This window comes from Macaca fascicularis, chromosome 2 (genome assembly GCF_037993035.2).
Source record: "Macaca fascicularis isolate 582-1 chromosome 2, T2T-MFA8v1.1".
Lineage (NCBI taxonomy): Eukaryota > Metazoa > Chordata > Mammalia > Primates > Cercopithecidae > Macaca > Macaca fascicularis.
In genome coordinates, this window is record NC_088376.1 from 33,515,090 (window position 1) to 33,529,371 (window position 14,282).

A 14,282-nucleotide genomic window follows, 5' to 3' on the forward strand; every position below is an offset into this window, starting at 1 on the left:
AGAGGGGAGAAGCCGGTGGAACAGTAACAGCCCTCGTAATCTCTCCAGTCCCGCTTCCGTCACCTCCCTAAGGCTGCGCCCCCCTCCCTGGGGACGTGCGCTGGGCCCGGGGCCGCCGGGGCGGGGAAGGGTCGGGCCCGGGGCGGGGAAGGGTCGGGCCCGGGGCGGGGAGAAGCGTTTATATTTCGGCGAGGGGAGTGGGAGCTGCCGCCCGATTGCCTGCGGGACACCGGAGTCAAGAGGCTTCCCACGCCGCTGCCCGTCCCTTCCACGGTTCCGAGGTCTCCACGGTCTCCCTGCGCGCGGCAGACGGCACCAAACGTTGCGCTCCTGGCGGTGCGCTCAGCCCGCGCGGTGCGCGTCCAGAGGAAGTCCGCCCGGGGCTTGGGAAGTGCAGGGCTGGGGGCTGCATGGAAGTTTCCCCAAGGTAAGTCCAGGAGCCGACGCTGGGACAGCAAGAGCCAAAACTAGGTTTATAAGTGATCAGTAGTTGGATGGGAGTGACCGGCCAGAATAGAGGAGGCTGCATGAGAAAGACTGCCGTGGAAGGAAATAAGTGAATTTCAGAAGCTCAAAATCTCCTTCTTTGTCTTTTCTCTTCCTCCAAACAAGAGTAGCTGCCCTCACCTCGTCTTTCTTTTAGATTTTCCGCATCCGACTGTTGAAGAACCCACAGCACACTCTTGTCATTCTCTGCTCCCACCTCTGCGTCTCCCACCGCACACCAGGGCGCCTCCTGAGAGGTGCCTCACCCAACACTGTGTCCTTACTGCACAGGGCCTGGCGACTGGCATGTACAGTGGATCACTCGCGGAAACAAATGAATGGAGTTAATCAGGGTGAGTCAGGAAAAGTCACTCCCAAGCCTGTACATTCCCAGCCTGTACTTTTGTTCTTGCACTTAACCCAAATTTATTAAAGAAAGTTGGGTTTTTATTGCTGGATGAGGGGAGGAAGGAAAGCAGAGAAAATGCACCCTTTTCTCAATTCCCAGAAACATTCTGCTCTGAGTGGAACCCTAACTACCTGACTCAATATCAACCGTGCAAAGAATTTTGAAGAGGAGAGAAGGCAGGCTGGAAGAGGAAAAAAAATACTAAAACTAGACGGTGATTTTCTTTTCTTTTTTTTGTCCTTTTGTGACAAGGATTTCTCATTCCTCTTGTTAAAAGTCTACTCTGTGGATCTATTTAAAGAGGACCTTTGTCAGTGGATGGCTGTGGGAATGATAGGAGAGAGGGGTGGTGATGGTGATAAGGAATATCTGAGACAGTAAAACTCGTAACACTTGTGACAGGAAGGATATCAGAAGTCTTCTGTTAAGAATTCTATAGTTACAGAATTCAGCAGTAATGTTACTTTTTCTAAACTAATCTATTTAATGAGTAGTATTTTAATATAAAATGCTCAATGTTAAATTTATTGTTCAGTGTCTTCATAGAGGAAGTCACATAAAAATCCTGAAACTTCTAAATAATGTTCTTTAAAATACACAGCCTTAATAGTTCTTTTCTTTATAAAAGAAGTTGTCAATTAATTTCTCCGTATTTATTTATTTATTTATTTTGAGATGGAGTTTTGCTCTTGTTGCCCAGGCTGGAGTGCAATGGCGCCATCCCGTCTCATTGCAACCTCCGCCTCCCGGGTTCAAACGATTCTCCTGCCTCAGCCTCCCGAGTAGCTGGGATTACAGGCATGCGCCACCACGCCTGGCTAATTTTGTATTTTTAGTAGAGACAGGGTTTCTCCATGTTGGTCAGGCTGGTCTCGAACTCCTGACCTCAGGTGATCCGCCCACCTCAGCCTCCCAAAGTGCTGTGATTACAGCAATTTCTCCCTCATTTTATCCCAAAATATTAGAAATGCAGAGGAGAAAAAAAGGAGAAAAAACAAAAAACAAAAAATACCGTGCCTCAAAAGAAGGTGTGTTTTGGATGTTGTGCCATGTGAAATCAAATTGTATAATGTTCATTAAAGATGTCAGGTTAAGCATTCATGGGAGAATCATCTTTGGGCTTTTATATTTTAGTAATTAAAAAAATTTAATTTTGCTGAATTTTTTGTGAACCAATTCTCCGGAAATACTATTGTTAAATATAAAATACTTGCAATTTTCAGTCTTTCCATTCCCTTCAGATAGTCTGAATTTTAGAAAGTTTCAGTATTTTGAAAATTTTGCAGAAAATATTTATTTATTTGTATAGACAGTACTAAGAGCATCTAATTAAGTCACCAAATGAAGATCAGGTTGTAAAAATTATGAATAAAATTGGTGCGTTATTTATTAATCTCTATACTTAGTACACTATAAAGTCCCACTAATATAATGGTCTTAAAAATGACTAAAAAGAACTTCCCTGTCAGTAAATATCCCCTGACCCTGGAATTTCTCAGAAATATGGGTTTGTGAGCCAGACCCCCTGCAAATATATAAAAGTGATCTAAACTAATGATTATGTGTTGTGATCTAAGAACGCTCATTCCTACAGTCCTAAGAAGTAAGTAGGAAGATTAGATTTTCTATGCTTCTTATGCTTCTAAAAGAATCATGAATATGACTTTTCCAGGGTGATTGTTGGCCAAAATTGTTTTTTTTTTTCCTTTGCTGACCTTATTGTCGTTAAAGAAGGAAGTGGATTAGCTTTGTTCTCCAACAGGTCTAGATTCAAGTTACAGACAAACTCAAACAATGCAGTTACCTGAGTCTTATTCTTGTCACCTGTCACATGGGGCAGTGATATCTACCTACCTCACAGGGGTGTATGGGAAAAAAACAAGATCTTTGTAAAATGCCAAGCACAGGTGCTCAATAAATGAGGACAATGGTGATGGCGATGGTGGTGGTAAAGCCATCATCATCATTAGATCAGGCAAATAGACTTTTTTCTAATAATTTAGTTAATATCGAGCCCAATTTTATCCTGTGTTCTGACCTCACTGAAATACTTGGTTTCCATGGAGTGTAATACATGATTAATAGAAACGAATGATCCGCCAAACACTGTAATCTCCCTGGAAGTGTTCCAGTTTGTAGAGATCATGGAGCTCATTTAGGGCCTGTCACTCAGGCACGCTGCTATCCTGGAAGAGATGTTTGGGGGTTGCGGCTGTTCTGCTTTTACTACAAATTTCTTCCTATCTTAGGCTTTAGCGTTCGAGGAGACCTTTCCCTGAGAGTCAAATTACGCCTGCGGGTAGGAGGCTTTTAAAAGTGCACTCAGTGTTTTAATTTCTTCAGCTAATGCTTTTGTGGTAATAAAAATGACTTTCTACTTTCAGCAGAAGAGTATTATATTTAGATTTTCTGAATTTTAAAGCAGTTACCAAAAGCAACACTAAGTTTTTCAAAGGAATTTAAAAGGCGTAAGTGATCCTTTAGAAAACAGTGATTGACTAAAGGCCGAACTTTCTAAATGAAACAATAATCGAGTCTTAGTCTCAATTCCTCTTCTGTTTCCGCGTCCTCCTTCCAAAACTGGTTTTTTCTGGAGGTGACCCCAAGGCCTTGGCATGGAAATTTAGAGGAGATTACCACATAAAAATAGATACCATTAGCCAACATAAGTCATATGCAGAAGAAGAGATCTTTTGTGTCTCTTGTATCCCTAATGCTTCCTACAATACCTGGCACTTAGTAGGTATTCAGTAATATTTGGTAAGTGAAGGACTTAAAATTTCAAAATTCTGGCTAAATTATGCTTCTCATGTGAAGCTGGAGCAGTTGCACTTAGAAAATCCAATAACATGCAAAATCTCGGGGAAAATCCCTAACATGAAAAATCTCAGGACAAGATAAAGGAGGCAGTATCAGCTTTGTGTCACTACTTCTGAAGTTCAGTCTTACTAAAACAAAAAACACCTGGTCTATCATTACTGACTCTAAATCTTATCCTTATGAGCTGTTTTGATTGACTGACATAACCCTAAAAACTAATACATTTAACAGTCCCAAAGAACAAGTCTAAGGAGATGTACTCATTTAATTTTGGAATGATGAGAAAATTTTTCCCCAAATGCTCAACTGGTAGAGAGGAGAGAAGACTAGAATATACAAACCAACTTAGTCTTGCAAACGTAAACCTCAATATTCTCCTTAAGTCACAAAGGCACAAATAAATATACATGTAACCATTTTAAAACCATTTACAGTTAAGGATGTGAACATTGATTCGACTCTGAAATATTTTTGTATTGCTGTAAGTACTGTATCCTACACTTTAGAGGGGAAAGATTTTGCCAGAGTTAGTTGGCAAAGGCATTTGTGTTGGCTTGAAAAACCATAAGCTAATCACTTATTTAGTCTGTTAAAAACAACTTGATTAATGTTTGGTAAGAAATTCTGACTAAAATTCTCCATTATATGCATCCAAATACAATAGAACTTTGAAGATCATAAGCAAGTCACAGTCATATTTGGCTATTACTGTTTGTTATGAAAAAAATCCCACAATATGTCAAATGGTCTGTGTACCATATTTTCGTACCCCTACCTCACCCTAAGCCAGCATGTATAGTTACCTTTATAATCTCGTTTACTTTCACATTTTCTCTGGGACAGCTAGAAACTTTAATGTGAAGAAGATGATGTTATACACTATAGCAGATTCCCTCTATGTCCAGGCTTTTCTCCTCTCTGCTGGCTACAGATGGTGTGAGGGCCCTGCCCACATTTTCCCACTGCGTTCATTCTTTCAGTGCATGCTGGAGGCTTCTTACTTCAAGCACTGTGACTCTGTCTGAGGGCTTTATTGGGTCTTGGAAGCCTGCCTGACCCATGTGGGGTAGGCCAGACGGGTCTGGGAGTAAACACCCCTGGAGCAATACCTTAACCAATAACATATGAAAGCTGGTGAGTAAATAACCCACTTTCTCACATCTTATGTGAGGCAACTTTTGAGATAGGAGCCATACATCACTCCAGAGGTACCCAATGGAACCGAGCTCCAGCTGCCCATAGTGGTAACCTACTTGCTCATTAACATTGACTTTTTTCCCTTCTCTGTCTCACGTCTTCACTCCTTTACCAGGAATCACCTCCCAAATAAACTAATGTATGAATTCTTGTCCAGGGTCTGCTTTTGGGAGAACCCAGTCTACCATAAACTTTTTGGCTATTTCAGTAAATGCCGTATAGGTTACACTGCGGTAAACTAAGTATAGCTTATACTTAGCCAAGTGGACTAGAGCTGCCATTCTAGCCAAAAAGTAAATCATGAATGGAATTCTTGCTTTCCACAGTGGAGAACAGAATTTTGTCTGTAGCTAATACTGTTGCATTGGTGTCTTGATGTCTTGTTTCATTTATGTCTTATTGGTCATAACTGGATCCTATATTCTCATCACCTTTTTGGAAACTGTCATATAACTGGATCCTATATTCTCATCACCTTTTTGGAAACTGTCATGGGACGTGGAGGGAGATATCAGTGAAGATTTGGTGTGACTCCAGAACAATGAGGCCTTGGTGTGATCTCATAATTAGAGAAATAGCACAAAGAACACATTCTGCTCATGTTATGGAGAGAGGTTCTGGAAAGTGGTTCGAACACATGCTCAGTGAAGATAAGGCTGGACCCTTTATTTTCCTGCTGGGTGTTCCTGTCCCCGCCACAGGTTGGGTCACTGTTTATTTATCAGTGATTTTCTAATCTATACCACCATGCCAGACCTCTCCTGAGAACTCCAGTCCAGATATCTGACTGCCCACAAGGCACTTGAAAATTTATTTGCACAACAAATCCAACAAATCCCAAATGGTACTCTTTATCTTCCCCCAAACTCTCCCTTCTTCCTGTGAATGGCGCAACCCAGTGGCCCCATCAGAAAACTTTGAAATAGCCTTAAGGATCTGTCCTCTCTTCATTAACAATCCCATCTAATCAGTCTCCAAGTCTTACAAATTTAATTTCCTAACAAACTCTACAAACTTCTCTCCATTCTCCTTGTCATCACTGCATTTCCAAAACACCGTCATCTATTTCACTCAGCACCGGCCTCCTAGTGCCCCTTCCAGCATCTAGTCATGCCTCTCTTCTAGCATTCTCCACACTCCAGCCCAAAAACATCTGCTCACACTTTTCTCTGGTTAAAATGCTCCAATGGCTTTAGATAAAATCCAAAATCCTTATCCTGGTTGAAAATCCTCCCGCCACTCCACCTTAACTGCCTCTCCTGCATCATGCCTTCTTATTTTGTTCCCACTACTCCCAGTCCTCTAGTTCTTTAGGGAGACTTTGCTCTGTCCCACCTCCTGCCACTTGCATTTTGGAATTTCTTCTACCTAGAACCATATTCTCCAGACTCTAAACCTGGCTAACTGCTTCTCTCCCTTTGGAACTTACCTACTATGTTCATTCCTTGAGAAAAAACATTACTGGACCCCCTTACTAGGAAAGGTGCCCTTCCCTGGATCCCCACAATAGCCTGGGCTTCCTAAGCCATATCGCTCTCCCACTAAAAGCTGTATTTCTTAGTCTTTCATGTTCACCAGGTTGCTTTCAGTGCCAGCTACTGAAGTATCTGTGTGTGAATAATGAGCCAAAATCAGGTTCCTTACTAGCTGATGACCATGGGCAAGTCACCTAACTTATCTAACTTCAGCTTGCTCATCAAAGTGGAAATAATATTCAAGCACAGGGTGACTGAAAAGAGTTGATGAAATTATGGATCTGGGGTTCCTGACACCTCAGTTGGTGCTCAATAAATAGTAGTTATTTTGGATTCAGCAAGGTAGAACTAGGCTTGCCTTGCCTCTTGATGTTTTGAGACAGTAAAGGCTACATCCCAGAAGGTGTAAGTTAAAGGGGCACTTTGATGTAGCAGCTCTGGGAGGAACCCAGAGCGAGGAAAGTATCGTTTAGCGAAAAGCTAAAAGGTCTTTTTAAACATTTCAAGAGGTGTGTTTTTGGAAATGCAAGCGATATAACAACATACAATGGCATCTAATTACCTCACAGTTTCTTCTAAACAGTCTTTCTCCTTGAGTTTCAATGTCTGCATTCCCTGGATTAATGCCATGAGTCCAATTTCTAAACTGATATTTTTTTCCAAGAGTTTTGCCTTAAAAGTTATTCCCTGCTCCTCCTTGGGGTTTTTTTTCCCTTCTCCACGATTACTGTCATCAACCCGAAATGGCACCATTAAGCACCTAATCTTTGAGCCTCCAGGGAACTGTCATCAAAATGCTCAGGAACCAAAATGCACATTTAGAGGCAATGTAACTGGGTGGAGGCAAGCACTAAACAAGTTCCTGAGCTTGCACTGGTGAATAATGAAGGCAGAGAATTTTTAGCTTTTAGTAGGGTGAGTGAATTTAGTACATAACTGGGTGGCAACTGGGATAATACCACCTCAGGGAGCTGTCTGCACATTTTAAGGGCTTTTGGGTATTTGGTAAGTTACTGCTTTGGCACACTTACCTAATAGTCCACAGCAAAACAGTTTTCAAGTTCACTGAGCCAGAGGTGCCCTACCCCACCCTAAACATGCAAAGTGTGTAAATTCCTTTTGTTTCTATATATCCTAGCAATTTGGAAATACATAGTCACTTGTAAGTAACAGTCAGTATACTCAGAAAAATATGGTGTTGTCTATGTTGGAGTCCCACCTCATTTTCCTGGATAGGCTTGAATAGATAAATTCATAAATATGTATTCTTAGCTGCAAAACTCTTTAAGTAGTTGCCTTTTTACTTCCAAAAACATGAAGGACTTTATTTATCTGTTTATTTTATTTCTCAGTGATCTATCCAGTCTTTAAATTTCTTCATGGAGAAAGCAGCAATTAGGCAATAGATGTTCCTATATCATCTCAATCAGCAGTAGCAAAAGTTATTAAGTTGGGCAGTGTGCTGGGCACCAATTGCATGATTCCACGCCTTCCATCCCTGCTAAACTCCCCCTTGACAAAGGAGATATGTGCTGTGGATGCAGAGCTGAAGTCATGCCACTAGCTGCAGCCACTAAGCAATTTTGGGCTGGGATAGAACCACCCTAGGGAAAAAGAGATTAATGACTTCAGCTCTTCAGAAGGTGGGTCTTTGAATACTCCAATCCAGAAATTTTCTACATCAATGAACTCAGCACTTATTAAACTTATTATATACATTATCACATTTAATCCAGGACAACAGCCCATTATCCTGTTTCCACAAATAGGAGTCCAAGATTTCAAGGTTCATCAACTGCTCAAGATCACAGCTGGCCAATGAAAGATATTTGAATTCTGGATGTGGTTAAAACTCAGGCCTTGACACTGCTACTTGTATATTCTGCCAGTTAATCTGGAAAATGTGTGCTTCAAAAGTCTAGAAACTTCTAATGTAGTTAAAATTTAGATCCCTGGATGCTCAGAATCATAGCTCAGAAGTCATATTTTTCATGGTAAGAGGAAATTTTGACTCAGTATTTTTTTAGAAGAAGGGAAAAAAGGGAGACTGCTAACATTGTGAACATAAAGTCTCAAAGTGGTGATGTTTGAGAAGTCACTCAGTGGCTTGGATTCTGTCATTGAAATTGACTTTGGTAAATATTTTCAAAAGTCCATTCTCATTTTTTTGCTGTTTGACTTTTTATAAAATCCTAGAATTTCCGAGCAGAAATGGATCTTACGAATTGTTTCAAGTACTTTTTAAGCAAAAGTGATTGGTTATTCCTCTATGCTCTCCCACAATTAAAATCTTTTCATGAATTCTTGTTGATCTTGGGAAAAAGATAGAAATCATGAGTAGGTCCTGCAAAGCTGTGAATGGCCTGGACACTTCCTCTCTTCCAGTCTCATTTAGTGCCATGCTTCCCTTCTCTCCCTGTGTTCTATTTATACTAGACTTCCTTTGCTTTCTTGATCACACCATTCTCCTTCTTGCCACAAGAATTTTGCATGAGCTATCCTCCCTTCCTGGAACATCACGTTCCTCTTGGGCTAGTTATCTCTCACCATTCCTTCATCAGCTCAAACAGCATTCCCTCAAAGAAGCCTTCCCTGGACTTTCCACGTTAATCAGTTCTCCTCATTATGTAGTGACATCTGTCATCACAGTGTATAATAATTCAACAAATAGTTATTAAGCATTTTTTATGTATAAACGCTATTCTAGGTGCTGGAAAACAAGACAAAGTCCCTGCTCCAAGGAGGATATAAATAATAGAGAAGTCAATAAGTGACTTATAGGTAGTATTCCATGCAACCTTAGTTAAGAAATTAATTGTGGAGCTAATGACTGACTCTGAAGAAGGTGGGAGGTAATTTTGGATGGGGTGATCAGGGAGGCTTCCCTGGGGAGGTGTATTTGAGCAGAGATCTGAGTGAATATGGGAGGAAAATATGAGTTCCTCTTTGTGAAGTCAGATAAGGGGACACTTCCAAGCAGGAACAACTTTGGCTTGTTCATGGAATAGCAAGGAGGCCATAGTGGCTGAAGTGGAGAGAATGAGAAGGAGAGTAAAGATGAGATCAAAGATCACATGGGCATGGCTCACATCATTAAGAGCCTTATGGACTGGGTGTAAGGAATTGGAATTTAGCCTAAGTGTGATGAGAAGTCACTAGAGATTTTGAACATAGGGGCACCAATCTAATGTATGGTCTTCAGAGATCCCTCTGATTGCTGTGTGATGGATCTATGAAGAAGGACAAGGGTCAGGTACTGTTAGTTCAGTAGTTCAGCCAAGAAGTGACGGTGGCAGTGATGTGGTTTGCAGCTGGTGCAAAGTGGTTAGATTTAAAATATGTTTTGAAGTACTGTTGACAAGACTTGCTGATGGATTGGCTCAGGAGTTTCAGAGAAACCTCTTTTTTACATGTACCACAGCTGTAACTTTACACTTACTGACATAATTCTTTAATCAGTACCTTATAGTTTCAAAGGACTATATGCTCCATGAGATTTTAAAAAACATGTCTGTTTTTACTTTTCATTGCATACCTGCTGCCTAACTGCCTACCAGGTGATAGATGCTTAATAAATATTACTTGAATGAAGGCATGAATAAGTGAATGGATAAATACATAAACTAAAACGATCTTATTCTGTAGATAAGGAAAATGGGTCTCTGAGAGTTTAAGGAAATGGCCTTAGGCCTCTCACCTCAGACTAGAACCCATGTCTCTACATTCTTCTTTTAAGCTACTTTTTCTCTTGCCGTAGAACCACTGTGAACCTCATACTCTTTTATTGTGGGGAGGGAAGGGTTGCCAACATGTGTTTCAAAAACTCCTAATGGATAACTAGTATTTAGCCTGGCACTCACCAATGGCAGTCAAGGGTTATTCTAATGACCTTTGAGGCTCTGTTGAGGTAGCACGAGTCTATGACATTTTTTCTCTTCTTTGACCTTGTTTTCTTCTCCAGTAAAGATAACTAATCTTAACTCACTATTGGTGAGTGTTATGCCTAGGACCCAGAAGAGGTCAGCCTAAGCCATCTGATTTGTGTCCTGTTTTGAAAGACACTATAGGTCTTTAGGCAAGAGCAGCTGGTGTGCTTAATCTTAATATAAGAAGGAAGCCATTCAAAAATGTTCAGTGTCCCCCACCAAGGGCACTTTGAAGAAAATCAGTGGAGGCAAGCTGTGATTAAGAGGGAAAGGAGAATAGAATGCAATTAAGAGTCTCCTCTGTTCTCTTGGAAGACAAAAGCTGCCTGAAATGTAACTTTCCCAAGCAATGATCACATCCTTGGCACTCTGCCTTTCTAATTAAATTGCTGATACATATATATGGATGTTTCATTTAATGAACAGCTGGTAAAATTGGATCCTTGCTCTGCAGAGGTTTACCAAAGCACTTCATAGTTTCGGTATGATTGAATACTAATCATTTACTGCAGAATACAAAAAGAGGAAATTAAACCTAACCTAGCTACTCATCATCTGGGACCTTCTAGGCTGCATCGCCCATGGTCAGCATAGTAACTTTATCTGTTGTTTCCCATCAAGTTACTTCCAATGTTACTTTTCCTTTTTTTTTTTTTTTTTTTTGTTGCCCTCCTTTTGGAAGCAACACATGGTGTGCTTTTAATTTTTCAGCGCTGTTTCTGATGCTCTGAGACCTAAACCCTTGTGAGGTTTCCAGGAGACAGACATTGAAGAGATAAACACTCAGATAAAAGCTTAATCATAGATTTCAGATGTGCTATGAAAAATAATAAGATGCTATGAGAAGAAAATCACAGAGGGAACCTAACTTAATGAGGACAGAAAGAAAGGACCTCCTTGAGGCAACAGCATTGCAATGAAGACTTGGAGATGGGGACTGAGCAGGAACAAGGATAGTGGAACAAAAAAGTTGCCAGAGAGTGTGGCAGTGGCCACATGGGCATGAGGCAGGGCTTTTCAAACTTTGAAGGGCATGCAAATCACCTGGGATCTTGTTCTAATTCAGTAGGACAGGTGATCCTGCATTTCTGACTCCCAGTGGTGCTGATCATGCTGATTTGAGGACCACTCTTTAAGTAGCAACGGAATAGGGCAAGGGTTGCAAAGTTTTTCTGTGAAGAGTGAGATAATAAACATTTTAGACTTTGCAGGTCATACTGTCTCTGCTGCAACTACTCAGCTGTGCCACTGTAGTGTAAAAGCAGTCACAGATAGTACATAACTGAGTGCGTGTGGGTGTGTTCCAATAAAACTTTACAAAGCAGAGCATCAGATTTGGCTGGCAGCCAATAGTTTTCTGACTCCTGGGGCAGAATTAGGTGGTATTTGTTCTTAGGTTCAGATACACATTAAAATCACCTGGGTTTGAAAAATTACCCACAGGTTCCTACTTCAGATCAATAAAATCAGGATCACTCGGGATGGGACTGAGGCACTGGTAGATTTACTAATCTCCCCAGGTAGGCCAGGTGCGGTGACTCACGCCTGTAATCCCACCACTTTGGAAGGCCGAGGCGGGTGGATCATGAGGTCAGAAGATCGAAACCGTCCTGGCTAACACAGTGTAAACCCCATCTCTACTAAAAATACAAAAAATTAGCCGGGCGTGGTGGCGTGCACCTGTAGTCCCAGCTACTCGGGAGGCTGAGGCAGGAGAATGGCGTAAACCTGGGAGGTGGAGCTTTCAGTGAGCCGAGATCACGCCACTGCACTCCAGCCTGGGCAACATCCCCAGGTGATGCCAAGGTGCAGCCTGGGCTGAGAGCCACTCTGGGTCTCAATCTCATTTGATAGCCCCTTATTCTCTTTGCCCTAGGAGATAGGTAAGGCAAAATGACTCCATCTTTTCTTAATTCTGAGAAATCATCAGTTGACCAATAGCTTTCAATGAAGAGGGGAAAAACACAGCAGGAAATATACAAAAACACAGCAGGAAATGTAAAAAAAAAAAAAAAAAAAAAAACAGGAAATGTACAAATCTCTAGTAATACACATCCTGATTTCATGCATTTTAAAATCGGGGTGGAGTGGAAATGTTCACTCTGAATTCAGGAAATATGGTATTTTCATCTCTAGTATACAGATGAGGGAAATGGAGCACAGAAAACGTATTGTGCAGATTGCATAATGATATTCCAAGGAGACACAGGCAACCTATTGTGACTTAGCTTGCTGAACTGCTTAAGCTTTTCTGTCCCCTCTGGGCCTTTCCAGGTACATGCTGATCTCCCTGCCTTGGACATGCTTCCTCATCTCATTACAATCACCTGTTTGATTTCTGCTTCTCCTTCAAGTCTTCTCCTCAGCTTAGTCACCTGCTTTTTCTGAGGTATCTTTCCTGGATCCACACCCAGGGAAGGGGCCCCGACTGGGAGCACCTGTAGCCCTTAGTGAGGTTCTCTATTAAAGCCAGATCTCTTCTATTGACATGAATTTAACCTCCTGGCCCTGGAAAAGTTCGTGAGGGAAAGGACCATGACTGCCTTGTCATTTTATCTCCAACACCTGGTATATAGCAGGGGCTCAGTGAATTTTTGAAGATTGCATGAGCTTAGTCCCCCTGCTCAGCAGAGGGCAGCACAGTGGTTTAGAGGAATGGTCCTCAAAGTATGGTCCTCAGCCCTTCCGTATTAGCATCACCTGGAACATTGTTTGATATGCAAATCCTTAGGCCCGCCACGACCTACTGATTCAGAGTCTCTGGGGCTGTGGCCCAGCCATCTGTGTTTCAGTCTAGCCCTCCTGGCAATTCTGAAGCTTGTTCCAGTGTGAGGACCACAGGTTAGGGTATGAACTCTGAAGCCAGACTGCCTGGCTTCGAAACCCTGCCTCTGTTGCTTAAAAACTGTTTGGCTCTGGAAAATTTACATCACCTTTCTGTACCTCAGCATTCTCATCTATAAAATGGAATTGATAAAAATACCATCTGAAGCTTGTTCCAGTGTGAGGACCATGGATTAGGGTATGGACCCTGAAGCCAGACTGCCTGACCTCTAAACCCTGGCTCTGTTGCTTAAAAGTGTTTGGCTCTGGAAAATTTACATCGCCTTTCTGTACCTCAGCATTCTCTACCAAATGGAGTTGATAAAAATACTAGTAGCTACCTCAATTGGATTAAATGAGATAAACAACCTAGAGCTGTTAATACAGCACTGCTCAAAGTAAGCGGTGAAAATATGTTATCTGTTAGTATTATTAACTGTGCAACTCCAGGAAATTTTATTACTTCTCTGAGTTTTATTTCCTTTGTCTTTAAAACAAGGATTAAATTTGCCTCACAGAGTTTTAAAAGTTAAATGCTTGTAATATGTTAGAGTGCTTAACCTTTGCTAGGCTCTGGGGCCCAGTTGTTTAGTCAAACACCAGTCTTGGATGTTGCTGTGAAGGTGTTTTTTAGATATGATTAACATTGAAATCAGGAGATTTCAAGTACAGTAGATTACCCTCTAATGTATGTGGGCCTCATTCAATCAGCTGAAGGCCTTAAAGAAAAAGACTGAGGTCCCCTGAGGAAGAAGAAATTTTGCTTCCAGACTCAAGATGGCAACATCAACTCCTGCTGGAATTTCCAACCTGCTGGCCTGCTCCACAAATTTGGGACTTGTCACCCTCGTAATTATGTGAGCCAATTTCTTGAAATCTCTTTCTCTGCTCTCCAGCACCCTCCTCTATACACACTCTTACACTCTCTCTCTCTCTCTCTCACACACACACACACACACACACACACACACACATTGCCTTTCTGTACCTATTGATTTTGTTTCACTAGAGAGCCCTAATTCAATGTGCTAAATATGTGTAGGTCCAGGCTTTTCAACCTATATATTTCTCAACTATTGACCTTTGGGCTGCATAATTCTTTATTTTGGGGAACTCGTCTATGCATTGCAGGATGTTGAGCAGCAT

At 41.5% G+C, this 14,282-nt stretch overlaps 1 protein-coding gene across 6 annotated transcripts in view; it reads left to right on the forward strand.

Annotated features, from left to right (window-relative positions):
- Window positions 1-206: 206 nt before the first annotated feature.
- COL6A6 (collagen type VI alpha 6 chain) overlaps window positions 207-14,282 on the forward strand; it is a 154,380-nt gene continuing 140,304 nt past the window's right edge. For 2 of the 6 annotated variants that reach the window (XM_045385153.3, XM_074031020.1), the window contains exon 1: window positions 207-427. In XM_045385153.3, coding sequence (XP_045241088.2) covers window positions 411-427 — 17 coding nt within the window. In that variant the 5' untranslated portion in view covers window positions 207-410. Of the gene's footprint in view, window positions 428-643; window positions 840-994; window positions 1,110-14,282 lie in introns of all 6 variants that reach the window. The other 4 variants (XM_015445075.4, XM_045385155.3, XM_005545737.5 and 1 more) reach the window with 4 other exon arrangements.